This window comes from Tyto alba, unplaced genomic scaffold (assembly GCF_018691265.1).
Source record: "Tyto alba isolate M040663 unplaced genomic scaffold, T.alba_DEE_v4.0 Super-Scaffold_38, whole genome shotgun sequence".
NCBI lineage: Eukaryota > Metazoa > Chordata > Aves > Strigiformes > Tytonidae > Tyto > Tyto alba.
In genome coordinates, this window is record NW_024881313.1 from 5,062,135 (window position 1) to 5,085,577 (window position 23,443).

The 23,443-nt window shown below is 37.1% G+C and overlaps 1 protein-coding gene across 1 annotated transcript in view; it reads left to right on the forward strand.

Annotated features, from left to right (window-relative positions):
• The window catches only part of SKAP2 (src kinase associated phosphoprotein 2), a 121,371-nt gene that overhangs the window by 61,506 nt on the left and 36,422 nt on the right, over positions 1-23,443 (forward strand). The window contains exons 5-9 of the mRNA XM_032991441.2: positions 11,422-11,499; positions 12,230-12,313; positions 21,182-21,306; positions 22,212-22,275; positions 22,613-22,717. Coding sequence (XP_032847332.2) covers positions 11,422-11,499; positions 12,230-12,313; positions 21,182-21,306; positions 22,212-22,275; positions 22,613-22,717 — 456 coding nt within the window. The remainder of the gene's footprint in view (positions 1-11,421; positions 11,500-12,229; positions 12,314-21,181; positions 21,307-22,211; positions 22,276-22,612; positions 22,718-23,443) is intronic.

Below are 23,443 nucleotides of genomic sequence, written 5' to 3' on the forward strand. Positions count from 1 at the left end.
TACTAAGCCCAGTAAGAACTGCATAGAGTCATCTGAGAAACATACTAGTCGTGTGAAAAAGCAAATACATTCTGTATCTTGGTATCACTTAGAAAGACCACTGAAGAATTAAAGTGGACATTTCAAGTGACAAGATGTAACAAAGTGGGACTTATGGGAGAATTGGAGCAGTCGGTCTCTTCTCTCTTGTTCGGAGGAAAAGAGTTTCTACTAGAGCTCTTGTTGCTTGCATTCTCAAGTGTATGATTTCTTCTGGAGACTTTAAATGGAGTGGAAAATATTAGTGTGGTCATTCAGAAAACTTGCAGCTGATATTGGAAGGTGGTTCTTCCTATCATTCTCAGTATTCCCAGCTGAATGACCACTGAAATTTACATCTGGAAAGCTTTCAGGAAACACAGGCGTGCTCTGCTGGCTTCTCGCAGTGTTTCCCTTGTTCTTTTAAGTTTGGTCTCATGCAATTACAGCAAAACAGGAGAAATTTTTTATCTTTGTGGTAGCAACCACCTTGTGAGAGGAGGTTTGCAAATAGCGATGTGTTTTTCTGACAATAAAACCTTTTGGATTTGTATTACCTCTTTATTACCTCTTTTGGAATACTTAGACACCATGTTAGTCACTTTAGAGTTTTGTACCTTTACATTCTCGTGGTCTTGCTCTGTAGATTGATTTTTTTTTTTTTTTTTTTTTTTTTTTTTAAGTTCAGTGTCATCATTACAGAAAACTATTTCTACCAGAACTTCCTACTTCTACATGCTGAATGATATTTGATATGCATTTTGTGTGCTGTAGTGGGAAAACTTGAAAGGCTTTTGTGAAATTTTTTTTTAATTTTGTTTTTATTTTAAAAAGGCTTGTCTTTACATGTAGACTGCAGTGTAAAGTCATACCTCCATCTTAATCCAAATTAGTTTTGAATGCAGAGGAGCTTTGACTGTGATAGTTCACTGATCACTGAGCATAGCTTTCTATTTAACAGTAGTAGAAGAAATGTATCAAAAATGAGGCAATGAGGCAGAACATTTGAGCCATTTTGTGTTTGCAGGAATACATAAAATGTGGAAAATGAAAACTGTAGGTTTTGTGAACCTCTTCATTGAAATCTGCAAGTGACATTTTTAAAAGATGTATTTTTAGCTGACTGTAGGAATTGTAATCTCTTCCTTTATACACATTAAAGATTTTTTCATCTCCAACCAGTAATGTTAAAACTTTTTTTGATCAAGGATGTGAGTTGTTGAAGCATTTAAAATGCTCAAAGTGTGTATGCATGCTTCCTTTCAGAAGCTTAGCAGGCCAAGCCTTTGGCCAGGAGTCAAAACAGTTGGAACTTTGCAGACTACGCAGCTAATCCAAGAGGGCTGCCACTTGGCATGAGTGACTTCCATATATAAAACTTCATACAGTTTACATTGGGATTTTTTGTTGGTGTCTTGTGGTAGTCTGAGAATTTCCTTGTTTCCCTGGATTTCTTTGATATTGCTCATTGTATTTCTAGTGTGTTATGTTTCTGATGAGAGCAATAGTTAAAATGTTCCGCTGCTTAAATATCCCTATCGCATATTGAAATTCACATTGGATGATTTTCTTGTTCAGCTAAATTTGGCACTTCTCTAACTGCACTGTTTTCAGAGCACTCATTTTATTTTATTTTATTTTTATTTTTAAAATTATTTTTTAAAGGGGGCTTAAACTAGCATCTGAACTAGAAACAGACAGAACAATTTAGGAAATCAGGTATACACAACAGACCTTAAGAGAGGATACAGGTCAAAAAATTTTGATGATGATAAAATTAAGAGGAAGAAAATGTATATGATTTTTGTTTAATGGATGTGTGATTTGTGAAGAATCTAGCTTGCATGGTATTACCAAAATTTGGGTAAGAGTCACAGATTTCATGTGATTTAAGCTGTCATAGATCTGTCAAAATGTTGTTGAGTAATAAATACTTGGATTACTAGGATGCTGAAACTAAAATAACACGTACTGCTAATTTTTAAATATAATTTGGAAGTTCATTGTTTAGCTTTGCGAGAAATGACATTCGGCAGTTTTTCTGCCAAAACATATTAAATCCTTCTCATGTTCAGTTAAATAGTTGTCATTGCTTAGTTTCAGTTTATACTTATTTGCTAAACAAAATGTGCCAGTTGCCCAAAGATGAAATTTCAGACTTTTCAGAAGTAATAATTAAAAACATTATGACAAAATCAGAAAAGTAATAAGAAACTTCTAGTTCTGATTAACATAAGTTTTTATTAAGGTGTTGTGATATGTGGTTATTTCCAAGGGATTCTTCTGCTTACCAGGTGGCTATTTAAAAATAGTAGTAAACTGCAGTGTACAATTATATTGTAGTATTACTTTTTCCAGATGTTTTAGATGTTAAGCTGAAAATTGTTTTTTTCACCTGGACCTATTAAATGCTAGCTTTTAACTTGCTGTTTGATAAACCTATAGGACTTTCTTCCTATTAGTCATCTGGGAATACAGGAAACATCATGTGGTTAAAGATGCTATCCATATGCAATTTGACATCATGCTGGTCATACTCCAGCTGTAGACTCTTTATTCCTGGCCTTTTAATTTTCTTTGATTAACTAACAGCACCTTCTGTGGTTCATCTATCGTGTAGATATTCTGAATCTTTGCTTAGGGTTTCTAATCAAAATTGGATGTGTGTGCTTGTCTTTGAGACGATGCTGGGAAATTTCAGCTTGCCTACATCATTTCATGAGAATTTCCAGTACCTCTAATTGATTCATGATGGTCTATTTTGACTTGCTTCTGTCTGCAGTGCAGAGGCATTGTTTTTATTCCTGTGTTTTCCTGTACACTTTATTTCTCATAACAAAGTAGGAAGCTGAGCTTCTTTTTGCATAGGCAAAGTTTGTATTGTCAGTCTCTACAACTGGTACGCTTTTCTGTTAGCTGTAGTGTGGGCCTCTGGGAGATTGAAACCTTTCTGTGTCATGCTGGAATGATTGATTAAACTTTAATGATCCTTGGAGGGATTTAAGCAAAACTTTTACATTTCTATGCCTTATATTACAGTGGCGTGAGCAGTAGACCATGTACAAGAGACCTTTTCTTACTGCTGTATCTTCTTTCTGTTGTCTTGTCTCAGAATCTTTGAGAAACAGCAAAAGTGGGAAGGCTGCTCCTGTGAAGCGTGCCATGGCCCCTTTTATGACTCCGGAGAATAATGCCTGCTCACAACAGAAAACTTTACTTTTCTTATTTTGCCATAGGCCTTGGGTATAATTTGTGAAATTTTAATAATTACCTATGTGAAAGTCAAATTGGAATCAAGGGGCGAAAGTCATGAATTCCTCTGTACATTAAGGTACTGTGCAAAATGTGAGTGTTTTAGAACCAATTTGAAAGCCAACAAAAGAAAGCATAAGTCCAGGACAATATTGGTTTATAAATTCAAAGTTAAGTTTGGATGAGGAGTGCCTGATTCAGGATAATTCCTTTAGGCTGTGGCTCCTGTTGAATAAAGTATGACTGGCTGACTCCTGTGATTTATTTAAAAAAAAAAAAAGTCCTTGTGGAAGACTGCCTGGACTTGTGCAAAGCATTTGATACTGTCCCACATGACATCCTTGTCTCTAAATTGGAGAGATGTGGATTTGATGGATGGACCACCCGGTGGATAAGGAATTGGCTGGATGGTTGCACTCAAATAGTGGTAGTCAATGTGTTGATGTCCAAGTGGGGAACAGTAATGAGTGGTGTTCCTCAGGGGTTGGTATTGGGACCAGCGCTGTTTAACATCTTTGTCGATGACAGGGACTGTGGGATTGAGCGCACCCTCAGCGAGTTTGCTGACAACACCAAACTGTGTGGTGCAGTCAACATGCTGGAGGGCAGGGATGCCATCCAGAGGGACCTGGACAGGCTGGAGTGTTAGGCCAGTGTGAACCTCGCGAAATTCAGCAAGGCCAAGTGCAAGGTCCTGCACATGAGTTGAGGCAACCCCAAGCACAAATACAGGCTGGGTGATGAGAGGATTGAGAGCAGCCCTGAGGAGAAGGACTTGGGGGTTTTGGTTGACAAGAAGCTCAACATGACGAGGCAATATGTGCTCACAGTCCAGAAAGCCAACCATATCCTGGGGTGCATCAAGGGAAGTGTGGCCAGGAGGTTGAGGGAGGGGATTCTCCTTCTCTGCTCTGGTGAGACCCCACCTGGAGTACTGCCTGCATTCAGCTTTCAGGCTGCCAACATAAGGAAGACATGGACTTGTTGAATCAAGTCCAGATGAGGGCCATGAAGATGATCAGGGGACTGGAGCACCTCTCCTATGAAGACAGGCTGAGAGAGTTGGGATTGTTCAGCCTGGAGAAGAGAAGTCTCTGGGAGACCTTATGGTGGCCTTCCAGTACCTAAATGGGGCCTACAAAAAAGCTGGAGAGGGACTTTTACAAGGGCATGTAGTGATAAACAAGGGGTAGTGGCTTTAAACTGAATGAGGGTAGATTTAGATTAGATATAAGGAAGAACTTCTTCCCTGTGTGGGTGGTGAGGCGCTGGCCCAGGGTGCCCAGAGCAGCTGTGGGTGCCCCCTCCCTGGAAGGGTTCCAGGCCAGGTTGGACGGGGCTGGGAGCCCCCTGGGCTGGGGGAAGGGGGCCCTGCCCGGGGCAGGGGGGTGGGACTGGATGGTCTTTAAGGTCCCTTCCAACCCAAACCATTCTATGATCCTATGAAATGAAATATGTTACAACTACTAAATAAACTTTGCTCAGAAAACAGATGAGGATTGAGAAGCCATAGATGTAAGATTAAAAAAAAAATCAAAATATTTAAATACAAAGTTATTTAATTAGGGGCTAAATAGAAATGACAAAAGGAGACACATCTCAAGCATGTTAATTGCTTAGAACAAAATATTTCTGTAAAGAATATGTCACAGTGGTTTTTAGGCTGCCTGGCCCACTGCCTTCTGCTGATTTTACAGGAAGGAAGGGAGGAGAAATGCTCATACTGCTCTCCTTCCAAGGGAGGAGTCAAGAAGAAATACTCAGCATTTAGGCCTCTGAGGGTGTGGTATTAGTGTTTGTAACCCGAACTTCATATCCTAAATTAGAAAGAATTAAAACTAGAAACATATGATACTGCTTTAAGTATTATTTAATAAAATACACTGCTGGCTGTTGGGGGAATATATCGAGACAAGTAATTCTGTGAAGATTATTGTAAACTATTAGAGAACACAATGGTGAATGCTGGGGATGGCTCCAGAGTAAAACTTCATAGACTAGACAGTCTTTGGGGCTATCACTTTGAAGACCAAAATGCAAACTTTTCTTGAACCAATGTTTCAAAAGCTAAACACTTTCATTATATTTATTTCTCTGAATGAAATGTATTTTCTTTAATATTTGTCTTTTGATTCTTGCATGTTAAGCTAATTGTGAGCTATTAGGCTACTACGTTTGCAAAGTACTGAAGTAGTCTTTGTGAAAGTGTTCGAGACAGTTAATGAAGCTAATGGGATTTTATGTGATCTTCCTACTGACAACTTTTCCTTAATCAGAAGACTCTAGGAAATAGGATTTTTTAAAAAATAATGTAGGGAGAAGGTATGCATGTGAAAGTAAACGCCTCCTCTTTAGCATAGATTCACAGTGCTTGTGCAACAGATGTGACCCCAGTGTGTTGCTATGTTCAGATTCAAAGATAATGGAATCCCTCTGTAGTAGCTATTAAAAATGAGTAAATGCAGTATTTCCAGATCAAAATGAAATGAAGAGATATGAAGAATTTTGAGAGAAGTGTGTGAGAAGGGGGCTGGGAGGGAAGAAAAGAAAATGAAAACACTTTTTGTGTTGCTAGAAACATTACTCCTGCTTTGCTCAACTTTAACACAAATATTTTCAGAAAATCTTTGCCAATTTAGAATTGCAGTCTGAGAGATGTCATAAAATCCCTGAGCTTGGGACAAACCCCCCTGTTTTTTGCATTTTAAAGGATATTATTTCAATACTTAGAGCAACAACTCTGTTTTCAGAGAAACATCCAGTTTTCTACTAGATTACAAGGTATATTTTCATATTGCTGGCATTTTTCCTCTATTTTCTAGCTGAAAGTTTTTTACTAACAATAATTCAAACAGGAATGGATTTCAGTTTCTCCTTTATGTATATATGGGACTTCAGTACAGTAAAAAGGAAGCTGGAAAAATAGGGATTTTTTTTTTTTTTTGTTGTTGTTAAGATAAAGAAATAGCAATCACTGTTTTCTCCATATAATCAAATTAATGTATGTTGTCCCGGCAGTTTTCTTTTAAAATGTCTGAAGAACAGTGGATTATTCTTATTTGAGCAAGACGTCTTTACCATTATAATAGTTAAACCTATGCTTCTCTACTAGGAAAGCAGGCTGTAATCAACCACTTAGCTGTTACTGAATTACAGTTATCTCCACTTCGCCTGTTTAACTCCCCATAAGCATGCTAAGCACCTCTTTAGAATGCATTGACCTCTAATTATTTCTTGCTTTATGTATCCCTTAGCCCACATTGAGAAAATAAAAAATACTCCTATTGGTATACAGTGCAGAATAGTACAACCTGGTTTTGGCTTATTTATTTTGTATACAGAATGAAATTTTAACACCTTTGGGTCCTCCAAAAATTAAAATGCTATGCCTAATCATTGAATTTCATGCTATATCATGTGAAGTGACACCGATGGCACTAGTTTTAAGTAATGGGCCAAACTCACTATTGCAGTAGGGTGCAAAACTCTATCATTCAGGCTTTTGACCAATTATCCAAATTGCAAAAATTGTAACCATAACATAGTCTGGGGTCTTTCTGAAGTTACAAGATGCACTGGATTTGTGGGATTTGTGCAGTGGAACCTGTGCATTAATACACCTATGTAATAACATCCATGTTTTTCTGAAGTCAAAGCATGACTGGTAGAAAAGCTGGCTTTATGCTTGAGTGAAAGCATTTAATTTTCTTTTCACTGGAGGAATTTTCAGCCTGGCAGTGATAGGATTATAATAACTGCCAGCTGCTCACTTGGCACAAGAGTGCCTAGAACCAAGAGGAAGAACCTGGTGCATTATATATGTAATTTACTTTTCTCTCAGACTTGAGGGTTTAGACCTTATAAATATTTTGATCTGGTCTTTGATGGCCTTTATACACATCAGTCTGGGAATATGCATGTGGAGCATAGCTTCCACGTTTTAGTTTGGAGTACATTGAAGTAATTCCCACCAGGATAAGAAGAGAAATTACTCTGGGAGATTTATCTGTGAGTGGGTGGTCAAGAAAGAAGGAAAACCTTTAATGTTAAGCAGATGGACCTCCCTCATTTTGTACTGTGTATTGGGGATGCAAGGTAATCTTCTCCCCAAATACTGGATAATATTGATCTGATCTTCACATCAAAATAATAAGGTTCAAGACACTATTTGTGAGGTAGAAGCTCAGGAATGGAATGGAGGCTTTTTTTGTATCCTCAACTCAGTGCTTGCTCACCACTGTCAGGGCAATGATACAGCAGAAATTCAATCTGGAAGGGTAATCAGGATCATTCATTGTACCTTTCTCCACCCCTGAACTCACACAGCTGCAAGCCACAGAGCACTTCTTGACTCACAGTGCCACTTTGCTCTTTGGTATTTAAAATTGTCTTCAGAAATGACAGTATTCCAAAGGAGAAACCAGGGGAGACTACCGGCCTTTTTAACATCTTTGTTTCTAAATCCTTGAGACATATCTGGAAACAGACCATGCAGGGGTATGAAGTAGGTAGGAAGACACGGTGGTCTCTTCTGGTCTGATTTTGGGAGAGAAATTCTGAAATTTTGCTTGGATCTGGTAGTCAGGTGTACCGTAAATATCTGAGCAACAAACACTGACACCCCCAAGAAAGTTAATACCACTAGGTGCTATCTTGCATCCTTAGGATACAATCTTCTTGCATCTCTACATCTAATTTCTTATAGTGGATGATCTCCAGTGAACTTAGAGGAAGCTGAAAATCAGGCCATTTCATCTACATCCGTGAGGATTTTCCTTGTCCTGAAGACATCCTGCGGCATGCATGGGAGTACAATATTTGGGAATTTAGTGCTCTAAATTCTAAAGTGATTTGAAACAAGTTGTTTAATTTGCTTCATGTTCTTTATTAAAAAAAACCCCAAACCCAGTAATGCCTTCTTTCTTGTCAGTCTTTCTCTAGTGTTAAATAGACTCTTTGTAGAAGGAGCCGTCTTATTTAAAGTCCCATGCAGTAGTCAAATAATGAGTCTCTGATCTCAGCTGCTACTGTAATGTAAACAAATGCTGCTTTACTATAACAAAGTGCTGCTTTAATGATAATTTTTTTTTGGAGATTTGTGCCAAGCCTGATCTATTTCAAGTGAATGGGGAAACAACATTTTGATTGAAAGCAACTGCAAAAAAACACATGCTGTGCAAATTTCAAACTTTCAGTTGGGAGTTCCCACATCTAGGAGTTGCAGTTCACTCTAAATCCTGTTTGAGATGTGGACAAGAAGGTAAAGTAATTAAAAAAAAAAAATAGAAGACAGGTACAGAGATGACACAGTTTAGGAGACTTTCATGCTGACTCTAGGCAGTGGCTGTAAGAAAGATGTAATTTTCTCTTCTTCCCCTCATTGATTTTATTGGAGCACAGAGGTAAGAGTATGTCTGTGTTTGTGCCTTCTTCCTGCCACATATGTACAACACCTGTGGTTAATGAGAATCTGAGAGGAGGTGGTTCTTTCTCTTTTCTTTATACTTTTCATACTACTCATTCTCCCTCCTCTTCCTTCTGGAGCAACAGGGCAATGAAAGAAGGAATTTAGCCAGATTTATGCTTTTTCTTTCATGTACAGCTGTATATGTCTTGGGATATTACAGTTGGGTCCGTTTCTCCTGCCCTTCCACTAAAGTTCCATCATATTTTTTGGTTCCCAGGCTTCTCTGACAGAAGGATGATAATATGCATGTGATCTGTTTCTGCTTCAGCTACTTACAGATTGTGAGTGGCAGTGGGGCTGACCGGCTGTTGCTTGTTTCATGGGGTTACTGTCTCAGTTGCTTTGAGGAACAGAAAAAGAAACTGCCTTCTCTACAGGCTGAGGGTGGGAGGAGGACTTCTTTCTGCAGTGTCACCACAACAGTGAAAGACTGCCTTTTTTCAGGCAGGTTCTTGTCCTTGTAAACTTTCTATGCCCTATACAAAATAAATGTAGCTTGAGAAAATGCCATCATCAAATTTATCCTGACTTGTCTCAGCAGAAGTAGCAAAACTGAGGGTGGAATTTTGACTCTTTGAAGTAGTCAGTTCAGATGAGTTTCTACCTACAGGCAGAATAATATTAATGAGTCCCCAAAGTATGTGCTTCTGTGAGACTATATGTCCCGTTTGATTTAACTGTTCATTAAATGTTCACTTGCCAAGCTTCCTCATCAAAACCCAAACTGATACAAACAATAATGTATAAAATTAGATCCAAAGAGTGGTGGAAATTTCTAATTAAGCAATTTAAAGAGTGGTTCTGTTTGTTTGTTTGTTTAATTAGGTTTTATGTCTTCCACATCTGTGGGGATGCACTGTTCTAAAACCAGCCCTTACTGGCTGAGGTGAAGCTGTAAGTGTTGCACACTGATGCCTCCCAATGACCAATATAAAGCAGCACACTATGTATATTTGTAAAACTTCACCTCCTCCGCTCATAATATCATCATTAGATCATCTTTTTGTGTAACTCTTAAACTTACCATGTACCAGCCAGTGCGTGTCTTTATGTTAAATTCTCACTTAACGTGTAGCGATTGCATATTATCAAGCAAGGGGGGACAGCTGCATTATTTTATAATGCATGCACATGGAGCCAATAACACTTGTGTTTTTAACACAGTAGTAAGAATTCCACAGAAGCTGAAATAATAGTTTATTCCTAATCTTTGAAAAGATTATTAATGAAAAAAATTGAGTGGAAATGTCAATGTATATAAAATTCTGTCTGCTATCTTATGGTATCCAACAAAATCTTTTGCTGTCTAAAGATTCAGTTGTATTATTTAAGGAATGCATTCTAATTTTGAGTATTTTCATACCTCAAAAAAGAACATTCTCTGCATGTTCCTATTGTATTTTTCCTCTCACAACTGTGTTTAAATAAGACAACCATAAACCAACTAATTTGAGAACACTGATTAAAAAAAATAATCTATTTTAACGGACAACCTAAAAGTCCAAGAAGTTGGTATCACCTTTCAGCGACAGTGTTCTTGGTTCAAGGTCAGACAACTGATCTTTAACCCACACTGCATAGTTTGAAGTGTTTTAGCACAGGGGTTGTCTGTTGATATTGGTCCTTTTTTGTATGCTTGTATTGGTAGAACTTAATGAGATTACATATATTTTCATGAATAATTGCTGCCCTGTAAACTTGCCACCTACCTATAGTGACTCTTATGAATATTTGATGATAATAAGTAGTAGGAACTTCACTGTGATGCTCACATGCACTTAAAAAACCAGCAGCACGAGAATAGCTTTTGTTGCTAGGAGTTCCATTTAAATCATTATTCTGTTGTTTTAGGAGGGGTAGGATGCAGGATGGAAGACACAATTTTTAACATCTAGATTTCTGTTTTAAGTTGAGTCATGGTCCACTGATTGGTCTCATGCTTCTAGCTATGAATTAACAGTTGAGAAAAAGGAAAAAATACAGTGGAACATACCATTTTGCAGATGCAGCCATGTTCTACAAATCCTAAGATTAGTATCTGTACATCAACAATTTTGTAGACTTCTGTGCAATGTCTTTGGTCTATCCAGTACAGCCATATAGATCCTATAGGCAGCACTTTTGTGTCATATTGCAAATTACACAATGTCTGTCAACAGCAGCCATCGCCTTTTATCATCTCTTCATTGGGTTTCTTTTTTTGTAGGTGGTGTAGTAGAGGATCCTCACCTTACAGGTTTTTTCAAGATGGTTGTGTATGAAGCTGGTATTGAAGACTGCATTCCTGATTTAATTGTGTTGAATTGTGATACTTAGTTTTGTTTGCACATTTGAACACTACTGCTTTCATTATCCAACTTGCTTTACAGACCGTGTTCAAAACACAAACAAATGTTTTCTGTGTTGCTGTAGCTTGTTTAGTTAGATATTTTTTCCTTCTGAGACTTGCAGGGCCTGCTGCACAGCTATATTGTTCCTTAGGCAACTAGTGAGGACAGCAGCAACAGCTCTGACATTTATAGTTAGAGGGATTTTGTGCTTAAAATAATCTACCATAGTAGTTACTAGAATTATTTTTCGCAGTAGCTCTTGCATATTGAGAGTGTAAAATCCATAAATTTATTAATGCTACTATAGTATTTTTATTGAAAAGCAGCGCTTTACAGAATTTACTTTTCTTTCAGGGAATCAGTTTCCTCCTATTGCAGCTCAGGATCTTCAGTTTGTTCTGAAGGCTGGATACCTGGAAAAACGCAGAAAAGGTAAGTTTAAGTATCTGTATGAAAACTAGTCTATATTTTATATCTGGGAGGTCTGTGTGTCGGTATTTGATATTATACACACAAACAACTTTATACAGGAGTGATAAATAAAATGGAAGAGAAGCTGGAATGTTGAAGCATTAGTATGCAAAAGAAGTACAGCACATAATTGCTTCTGTAGTATTAAAAGAAAAATCCTTTTCTTTTATTGACTAAAAAAATCATGCTTTGAAACTCCAGTCAGCCATAATTCAGAGACTTCCAGATATTTTTGAAGAAAACATTAGGAACGTATGTAAAAGTACCATATGTTGACTTCATGTTTCAGTGAGCATCAAGATTTATTTTCCTTCAAGAGGGCAAATATTGATCTCAGCTTTGGTTCAGTCAATATTTACCTTGATTCAATAAATCTTATATTGTCACTTTAATACCCACTTAATGCTGCAATAACTCTAGGAAATATTTAGGAAGTTGTTCATTATTTCCTTATATTTAATGTTACACATGACTTCTCTCTTCATATGATTTCAAATTCCTATTTGTTTTTTTTACCACCAATTTTTATTTCTAATTTCCTTCTCAGTGCCATACGTTTCTCCATATCCAGATTTTGTTTCCTTTCCTTAGCGCCTTTCCTGTTTCCTCCACCCTCGTAACTCACCCTTGAAAAGAAGTAACATATTTGTGTTCAATAATGGCATAAAGTAATATATTATGTTAATTGCAGACCACAGTTTTCTTGGCTTTGAATGGCAGAAGCGTTGGTGTGCTATCAGTAAGACGGTCTTCTATTATTATGGAAGTGACAAAGGTAATTATAATAATTACGATAAACTATAAAAATGATCTTTTCATGCACAGAAGAATATGAAAGCTTTAGTGGAGTTGGAAACTGGGTATCTAATGGACTTTTAAGAAAGTGAAAGAAACTTTAAAAAAAATAGTTGGTTCTTAAACACCGCAGTGAATTTTATAAATGTGTAAGTACTCTTCAGAATCTGGAAGTGATGTGCTCATCTTCTGAAGCAGGGAAACTGAGGAAAAATGCTTGTTACTTGTAAAGCTACTTTGTGTGCCAGTAACAGCTAGCTTCTAGGTTTGATAGTATGCTGGTACTCAGTTGATTTATAGGACAGAAAATGTTCTTTCTGTCCAAATAGGATTTTAATTTTAAAACACCCTCTAGCAATTACACATTTCAAGTTCTTTAAATATGGCTCTATCCAGGAAAATGTGAGTCTAAAAACCACATAGTGGAGTTCCCTGTTTCTTTCTAAATAGCTTATGTCTTGAAAAGATAGAAATGAAGTAACATATTTAACTAAAAGCCAGTCATGGAGACTAAAGCTAACTTCTAAAGGTGACTTTTAACTTTTAATGGCTAGTTTAGAAAGAATCTGTCATAAATGTTGGGATATCACTTCAAATTTTTAAAATTGACGGTCAAATAAAATATCCTTTAAATTATGTGCCAAGTGCGTTTGATGTTTAAGGGTAAAACAAATGGTACAGAAATACATCTATTAAATATTAGAAGTGCAATTATGTCCTTTTTTCCCCCCAAAAAATACTTATTCCTGGGCAAACTTTCCATGAAAGTTTTTTTTTTTCCTTCTGCTTATGCTTGGGTGATTCTACTTGAGATTAGTGCAGGTAGTTATTTTGTGGTTTTTATTCAAAGACTGATTTAATGTGGTCCAGTTTGTTTCATTACTCAATATGGTGATTCATTTAAACTCATCCTCTCTTTAAAAACAAAAGAAATAATATAAGGGTCTAATTGTAAGGCCAGTTTTCATCTAGCTACAGTTTTCTATCATATTCTGTGTTTCCACGGTTAGTATATCTGCTAAATGTTCCCTTTTCTTCTTTACTTGGGATTAATAGATTGATCAAGTGTCAGAAATGTAAACAATCTTTATTCCAAAATGTTGAGGAGGTGTAGCATAACACTGATGTGTCAGTAATAATTTATTTCTTTCTCTGAAAAAATATCTTATACTTTTGTTTATATATAATTATACATTACCTAGTACTTAAAACATGGCAAATTTTTCGGTCAGACTGTATTACTAGTTCTTAAAGATCATTCTGGGTTTTTAAATCCTGTCTTTTCATCTGCTAGTTTTTTGGGAAAAAAGAAAATCTTAGTATTTTAATTTTTTTTTTCTCGTGTCTATGCTAATGATTATTTATACTTTCTAGCATATGGTCTTTGGATCAAGGCAGGAAAACTGTCAACCTACCCTTTTTCCATCGTTCTTTTTTCTTTTCTTTTTTTTTTTTTTTTTTAACTTTTGCAACAACTTGACTATCTAGTCTGCACTGTAACTTCTAATACCTATGCTGAAAGATAAGATACATGGAGGCACGTTCCCTAGCACTCAACAGATTGGTGTCATGTTAGGGATTGACTGTGATATATTGTGGGATCCCTTTCCTTTATGGGTCTATAGACAGATGCTTTGGCTTATATATTTACAGCTTTTGTAGGCTGCAGATTGTTTGTGGAAGATTCTCCTAATGGTAACCTCATGATGTGGGAGAGGCACATGGTCCGTGGAGGCACATAGTCCATGGGAATTGTATAGGCATGACTGGACTCCAAACAGTAGCTCCTGAAGGAAGCAAACAAATCAGATGCATGAATTTCTGCCCTACCTCCATGTGAGTGGTGCTGTTAATGCAGAAAAAATACCGCGGCATGGTGGAATCGTTTCATTTTACAGATCTGGGGTGATGAACAGTCACTCAAGAACTTACCTTTGAAGAAGAAAGCTTTTTTCTAGACTGGTCAGAGGTGCTTTCTTCATCCCTCTGATGTCAGTACATCAAGGCGCCTGTTCCAGTGCAGAAGCAAATCGCTGTCATTGTGCAGAAACCAGCAGCTGCTGTAGTTTCATGGCAAACTAGTTTACTGTTGAAACTGAGCTCTTGTCCTGCTGGTTGTGAATGTATGTGCTGCTGTTTATCATGCTGTTTAGCTGCAGATGTCAGCATGGATGAGGTGTGTGATGAGACTGTACTGAGGAGATCTGGCATTTAGTCACTGGAAGAACCTAAAACTGTTCTGACTCCTACTGTTACAGCTGGCAGTGGTACCTGCCTTAGTATGCTTCTGTATTGGGGCCCTTCTTTTCCTGTGACCCTTGATGCTGTACCAGATAGCTCGGACCATGTAGAAAATCAATGTGTGTTCTTACCAACTGTAGAACAGCAGTGAAGTGTGCATTTGGGTGGCTTCATGCAAATTGCTGCCACCTCCTGAATCACTGGGATGGTGTCTGTCTACACGATGCTGGTCTGCCCCAGCCTATCCAGTGTCTGCCAGATGTTTTGTATCAGCTGGGCCCTGGTTTCTGACAGGTTCCAGGGCTGATGCACACAACAGGAAAATTCCCTCTCATCGATGTGAACCCTGTTTGAAGGGAGACGGGGATTCCATATGTGCTCAGTCCTGCTGCCTGGGTCACATTAATGGGTAAGGGAGTGCTAGTGCCTGTGTGTTGTGGGATGTAATGCAAAGAGGCAGCAGGGATTTCAAGGTCTTGCTTGGCTTGTTTTGCATTGTGTATATTTTTAAAACCAGACACACAGGCGAATAATCGGTGGTGGATATTTTGTGTCTGGTTCAGTGTGTGTTTTCTTGGCTAAGTTTGATTTTCATGCTTAAATATTTGTGTAAATGTAACTGAATGTTACATGTGAGGCTTTAGGATGCCTTTTTATTAGGTTGTGTGGATTCGTTGTTTCCCAAAGACTTTTAATTCTTTTAACTTACTCATTTTTACATTGGGAAAACAAGAAGATATGTGGAAGTGTATAAAGCTCACTAACACATGTAAGGAAAAGTTTCAGAATCATTTGTTCAGAGCTGAACGATGAAAAATAGGAGGCCTAGTCCAGGAGAATATAGTACAAGCTAAAGCCTGTGAAAATACTGTAAATAACTGTGTGTTTGTGTATGTGTTTGTGTGTTCGCCGAAGAGATTACAAGCATCCTTTTAACAGCTGTGATGCCTGCAGGCTAAAGAATGTCTTGTTTCCCTGTTTCCTGCTCTATTTTCTTGTACATTTCGTGCAGCATTGGATAGTGAAACAATGTTATTTATTCCTGCAATATAGACAGGTCTAAGCAAATCACCTACATTTTTTTTTTTTCCTTGATCAATGATATGTGGAGTAGATGGAGGAACAAGGCTTAAAGGTTTGACCTGATGACAGGTCACAAATAGGTATGGCAGGAAGCGCGCAATAATTGGAGCTTGTGCTACAATATCTGTCACCAGCATGTGGTCCGCAACATTGCGGAGAATTGTATTCAAATGTCAGAGCTGGCTTAGATTTCTAGAAGCTTGCCTGTTCCTCCTATTCATAGTCTTTTCTTCCATAAACTTTTTATAGCCCTTCTCTTTTCTTTGCCTCTATGCAGTTGCATCATGAGCTGGGTGCCCTGTTTGCATATTATTTTTTCTATATGATCTCTGTCAGTTCCTGTGTACTCAGGCACCTACTTGGTATGGCTAACCTTTCAGACCCCAAAGTGCATGGGAAGAAGGAAAGTTAATTTGTTGCTTTATAAATGAAAGAATTAACAGCTTCATTACTCCTTCCTCACTAGGCTACAATGTTATATGCCCTTCTGTCTCAGCAAACTGGAGAGATCAGCTAAATGTTTGGCAAGACAGTAATTGATATCATCATAGTAATTTTTTCCCCAGTTAATGGGCACTAAAAATTTATTTTAATTTTTATAACTTGAAAATGGTATCTGCCTGCCTGACAATAGTATGATGTTAAAGAGGGGGATAATTCGGAGGCTTTTAGAAAAGTTTGAGTTTATTTTTTTAAATATTTTTTTAAATATTTTTTTCTTTATTTTTAACATGGACATGAAAATTTTGGATTTCTATGAAGAGTAAGATAGTGATGGCCAGGTAAATGGATGAACTTGTGCAAAAGAGAGGTTTTGTTTTATTTTGTGTTTCGCCTTTTTTGAAGAACTTGGTGACTGAACAATATTAAGGGAGAGGGAAGCCTAGTTAGAGTTGCATTTGCAAATCTGTCCTAATGAATCGCCTAACCAGGCTACTGGAATTTATGCCACATGCTAACCATGCCAACTTCACCTTGTAAGAGTGAGGAAAGATATACAAGCCCGATGGAAAGCTCTTGAAGTATCATTTTAGTATCATTTGGCTTTTAGCTATAGACCTCCTTCTCTTAGTACTCCCTCTCTGAACAACCACATAGGAAAGGCAAAAATCCTTGTTTAGTTTAGACTTTTGACAGAATCCATAACTGAAATCTGCAGGAATTGTGAATGTTCAATAGGACTTTGTTGTAGCAGGGTGATGGCAATCAAAGGCATCTATCTAATGAGTACTGAATCTTCTGCTGTGAGAATGTTAAATGCAGACCTCAAGAGGCCTGAAGTAAACTGAATATAAACAAACTGGTGCCCTAAATAATGCATTTCAATCATTGCCTTCATTTCTTAATTTTTTAAATTTATATTTCTCAGAGGACTAAATTAAAGGAAAGAAAGAAAAAAAAAAAAACTGATTGCATTTCAGATCTGCTATCTAAACAGATAAAACTACGCATGCATTTGGAAAGGACTGTTCCAAAAGCTGGAAAAGGAATTACCATTTTGGAGATACTGACACTTACTATTTTTAGAAAGCAGACATCCTGCTTATGGAAAAGTATGTGAAACTACATTTAGCATGAAGCCATGTAAACCGTAAGATCTTACTGGCTCCTAATTTCAAGATGAAGAGAGTTAAATTATAGATTCTAATGGTATCTATAAATACTTTATCACTCTTTGAAATCTTTCTATTTGCCTTTGTTCCTTATGCCTTTCTCTGTAACTTCTTTCCTTTCTACTATCCAAGTCTTCTCTGTTCTTCAGAATGCACTAATTCTTTTTACATGTGCTAATAATATGGGCACATTGCCTTAGGCCTCAAATTTACAACCCAATCATTTCAAGACCCCATTGAAGGTTTACCCTTCTTTGTTTTAAAAGTTCCCATGGACTCAGTTACGCAAGGTTTCTTCAAAACCCTTTTTCTCTGCTTCCCTTGAGACTCTTTTTTTCCCCAATATAATATTGGCCCTGTTTCCGTTGTTAACAACATTTCACTATTTTTAGGATGAATGAAGTTTATATGCAAGAAAAATGTTTAAAGTGGCTCTCAAATTTCATTCAGATCTTTATTTTCTCTATTTTAAATGTAGTCCCCCTTATTTACTTCTCTCAAATATCTATGTATTAGTTTTGACTTTTTTTTTAATACTTTTTGCCTGACTCTTTACTCTACTAGCTCTTTACAATTCTCAATTCTTGATGCAAAATCGTCTACGCAGACCCAGATTTATTTTTCTGTTGTATGCGTGATATGGGGAGAAGAGAAGAGGAAGAGGAGATGAGAGCTAAGAACAGCTTATTCTGAAATGAGATTTGATTTAATTGTGGAACAGTTTACACTTGATGATGTTTGGGATCCTTTTTGTTTTTAGAAGACTGATAGTGTTATACTTTTTACAATTCTGTTCTATGTTGTTCTGGGACAACTTAAGGATTTCCTGTTGTTGAATTGCAAAGCCCTATCTTGAGGAAATGAGAGGTAGCAAGAATATTATCGTTCTTCAGAGAAGTGTGTTCCATCTGCATGTATCTCCCTAGTTCCTCCTAAATATGCTGTTGTATTCCTGCCTAGGCAAAACTCCAGTTCAGATTTGGTGGTTCAAAGGAAAGTGAAAATCCCTGTAGTGTAAATGTCCTTCCTGAAGCTACCTTTAAGGCTCCCGCCATAAAAACCAACTATATCTAATTTTAAGTTTTTAAATGTTAAAAAACTGTTTAACTTTCCCTAAAGCACAGTCTCCAGAAAATATTTCTGATATAAACAGTGTAGCTCTGAATGTGAAAGTCCGCAGAAGTCACTGTGGCACTAACTTCACAGAGCAGCTTTAAACTGAAAGCCCAAGTCTGCCGGCACACCTATTTAGCTGCCAGCCTTTGCTGATACAAATTAAGTCAAGATGATCATTGAGTCTGATGTTCACGAGCTGGCCCTGCCTTCAAGCCTGCTCCTGGCCAGACAGCTACCGTGAGTCACGGTTTGCTCCGTGCTGATCAGGCGATGGGGTTGGTCTCCACTCCTACCTGGAAAGCAAACTGGGATTTGTAGCCTTCCATTGCTTGTAATCCATCCGAGCGTGCAGCTGAGCGATAGCTGACCTCTGTCCTGCCATTCTGTATTTGTGGAGCCATTTCTCAGGACATACTAGGTCTTGTCTCTGGCTTGCTGCCACAGGGAGTGCGAATGCATACTGAGAGTCTTTCTCTCGACTGTATTGGGTCCTGGGTCAGGGCTGTGAAGTGTCTCACTGTCTTAAAATTTCTTCATGGTCAACATTTTAAGCATATGCCTAATGCTACACTGGGCTTTTATCAGAGGTACTTTACTGCACAATTAGAAAAAAAAGTAGCGATGCTATGACTAGTCTGTTAGTGAAAGAATTTAATAGCAAGGGATATATATTTGTTTTTGGTGGTGCATACAGGTAATTTTCATTTAGCACTTAGCACTGCAACAGTGTGCTCAGAGAGATAAGACAGTATAAACGATAAAACAATCAAATACAATATGGATACCATGCACCACCTTCCCCTTCCAGTGCAGAGTACAGCATCTTCGTGTTTGAACTGTAACTCTTTGTAAGAATGAATACGAGTACAGAGATCATCTGAGATTAGCTCTGTTAAAACTATATTACCATAAAAGGCATCATCCATGCCACAGAGAAGCAGTTTCAGAAATAATCCAAGAGACTAAATTTGAATACTTGCCTCATTTTTATCTTGACAAAATGTTTTTACCTTTTGAACCTGGTGTTTGTTTATTCTGTCTGCGTGCTCCTATCTTCTTGGATTTTGATAAACCTCCAGCATGGGAGAGTGAGAAATTAATGTGTTTCACTTCATCTGCTCCCTCAGGTCACAAGTGAGGGAACAATAAAATTTCTAGACAGAAATGGATTTCATTAGAAGGGGACCTAGTTAACCTATTGCAAGTTATTATTTCTAATATCTGCCTTGGTGCGATTCCATGAATCAGTATGATGTTTGATACAGGGTGGAGGATTAAGCAAATGAGCAAATATAAAATATTAGTACTGTATCATTAGTACTTAAGACATAATAAAACTTACTGTGGGGAAAGGGACTAGAATAGAAAATAGAAGAGTGCCGTGGATTTTCTCATATAATTCTGTTATTTGGCATTTTTTTGCCCTGAGTGAGAGTTCATAAAAAGGTAGAAGGACAAAGAATTTGTGTCTACGTGCATGTAAGATTACTAGCAAGAGTATTTGTATGGTGACTTCCCTTACGTCCACTGATGTTCATGTTGCTGCGTTAGCAAATTTTTGCCCTCTCGGGAGTGGAAAAAGGATTTGCTTTCCTATTAAATTTCCAGAAAGATGACAAAATTATGTTGAAAATTGTAGTTTTTCCTGTTTTATCTACTCTAGAAGTTTTCTCCTTTTGTTGACAAACATAAGTAATAGATGCTTGATTTGCACCTAAGTTCTGTTAGGTTCAGCAATACTGAAAGTAGTTTTGCTGTTGTACCTGATGTTTATTGTTAATTAATGCTTTTCTCTACTGTGGAAAAAAGCCCACACTTAATGGCATTTTCTTTCATTTGCAACTGCACTTTGTTCTTTGTTTGCCTGAGCAAAATGTGACTGATGATCCCTATCTTCACTTGAAAGCTGCACTGTGATCTACAGAAGTTGCAAAACTGAATTGCTTTTACTTTTTGAGTTTGTTTTTAATATTCAGCAAAACATGCCAGAGCACATAAAATCAGATGTAGGGTTTGGTCTGAAGAGCTCAGAAAGAGCATACAGGTGCCGCTTGCCCACATGCAGTACTTTTAAACTCAGGCCTGTTCTAAGTGATACTTTTATAAACCAGATCCTCTGAAAAGTAGAATTGTCTTTAAAACAACCACATGGCTCTACATAATAAACTGGGGTAGGGCTCAGTACTTTTATTAGCTAATTAAACATTTGCTGTGTTGAGAGAAATGCTTTTGGAACACACACCTGAATTTATAACTAAATTCATTCTGTATTTCTGCCATGTGGAAAGAAGGCACATCTGGTAGTGGGTGGGAGAATGTGAAAAGAAGCTTTTCCAATTGCTTAAAAAGGAGGTTGAAGTTTATTTTTTTTGAGTGAAGTGGTTAGTTTAGGAGGGAGCTCTGCAAGTTCTAAGCTAGACAGCTTTTCCTATTGGTTTACTGAACCTGAAAGAGACACTGATTTATAGGAAACATGTCTTGCAAGTTCCAGTTCTTGGCTTTCCCTAGATACAAGTGTCATAACATGCACTTCTTACTAAATAAGACCACCATCTGCAAACATCCCCCTGTGGAATTCCTTAGACATCCTACAGAAAAATGTACTTTTGTGTACATCTTCCTTTAAAGTAAAGTTTTATCTCCGGAAGCATCACTTAATCATTTTGCTAAAAATCTCCCTGTTCTTTGTAAAATTAATGAAATGGAAAACAAAATCTGAATAAACGATAACCTGCTGAGCCACTTAGGTTCACTGTTGTAAATGAAGCTCTAACTTTGTTTTTTATCTCCAACAGACAAACAACAGAAAGGTGAATTTGCCTTAGAGGGCTACACCATCAGAATGAATAATAGCCTTCGGAAGGATGCAAAGAAAGATTGCTGTTTTGAAATCTCTGCTCCTGATAAGCGCATTTATCAGGTTGGACTTTTTTATGCTGACTTTAAATAAAATTGATAAAGCCGTTACAATTCCAGTTACTGAATTAACATTTCAGTAAAACAACTTTCACTGACATCTTAATGAAAAAAGGAAACCCTCACTTGCTTATATTGTATGTTCATATATTAGGAAAAAAATCTGATTTAAAATATGTATGTATGTGTTCAAATATTATCTTTTTGGACAAGAGGAAGGAAATCTGTCATCTTTATCTATTGGTTTTTTCAGTGTTAGCATTTTAATATCTATTGTATAGTGTGTCTGCATGATTTCTTGGATGAATTAAATAGTAAAAAAAAAGTTAAAATATATATCAGTGTTAAATACGCATTATATTGGTCATGGCTTTGCAAGGAAAATCTACGTAAAGGCACATATCAGCTGTGCAATTCAGAGATCTATCAGCTAGACATCAGTATGGAATGTAAGTTTAATAAGTTTTAAATATCTGAGATTGCAGTTGAAAGCCAGTTAATTAAGCTGTCAGGTAGCGTGTTGGAGTCTGACAAGAACATTTTTAAGAAAACTGTACCCAGCAGTCTAAAGAAATTCATGGGTGTCTTCTAATTGTCAAGGGCAAATTTTGTTCATCAGTTCTGGCTTTGACATTGATGAAGAGAAGCAGCTTTTTTCTGCACAGCTGCCAGCTGCTGATCAGAGTTTCAAATCCATCATCCTCTCCTTCAATTACGTAAATTTGTCAAAATTAGCTGTACATTATAAGAAGCATCCTTGCAAGAAAAGTACCAGAAGACATGAAAAGAATTACTAATGGTTTCTTGAGGAAGTGACGAGAATGATACAGTCCCTCTTTTTTATTGCTAATTAAATTGTAGTTGTGTTTTTGTCATTACTGCTAGCAGTTATTAATAATTGTTTAATAGTTTACAGCTGCCACTCCCAAAGAAGCAGAGGAATGGGTACAGCAAGTCAGATTTGTAATTCAAGGTAAGCCAGCCAGTAAAGCAGTAGCCTTTATTGCCAGTACTGCTTAGTGATGGTAGCTCTGTTCGTTAACATATCTGTCACATCTGTATACGTAGTATTCCCACTTGTCCAAGTTTTGACTAGCAAGTCCTACTTTTCAGTTGCATTGTAGCTTTTATATGACTTTCTCCCTTTGAAAGATTTTTTCTTTTCTCTAAGAATACTATTTAGCTTGAAAGTTCTCCTTTACGAACGTTGTAAGAAAAAATGTGGAACAACCGTGTTTTCATTTTGCATAAATTTCTGCTTAGGCATTCTTCTCTAGTGAATGTTAACTTTTTAAACTGCTGTTACATAGATATGGAATCTAATACTATTCCTGAGGAGGAGGAAGAGGAATATGATGATGTTGGACAAGTGAGCGGTGAACCGATAGATGATAGCATTTATGAAGAAGTTAAAGGTATTGTTGAAATTTTTTACTTTGTGACTTGTGATCATTTTGACTTCTCTGCTTCTAGTTTTATAACTCTGAGGGGTTAGGAATAAGTGAGTAAAGTAATCCGGTGAGTAAGATACTTTCATATTTCAAGTTTTGCTATGACATTGTAAAAAGAATTGGTCTTCAACCAAGTCTGAGTGAGAACAGTTCAGTTCTCTTTAGCAGGGGCATCAAAATAGTGCAGAATGTGTAAAAGTGGTTTCAGGGGACTTTCATCCCATTAACGTTCTCTGGTATGCAATTTTTTTTAATTAAAAAATTGTCTTGCCTTACAGCTTTTTCCACCAACTTGCCCATTATTTTTTTTTATTAATTTTGGTGTTTGTATTAAGCAAAAGTTTGCTATTACTCCATACGTTATCAGCTGCTGCCTAATACATGGCATTATAATCCTTCAAGAAAGTAATGCATTTGTTTGAAAGGGCTCTGGAGATGAACTGTAAATAAAGCAACACGAGTATTGACATTGTTTTGTTTCATATCTTCCAGCATGACTATGATAATACAGAAACTTTTTACTGTGGACTTTCTGATGCATTCAAATGATTCTGCTTCTAGATGTCCAAGTATATCTATCAGATGGCAAAACAAAAGAAAAAGAGCAAAAGCTCGTGGAATTGATTACAGACATTCAAGTATTAGGAGAAAGGTGGTCGTTCTTGATTATATTTTAAGCAGCTATGAAAA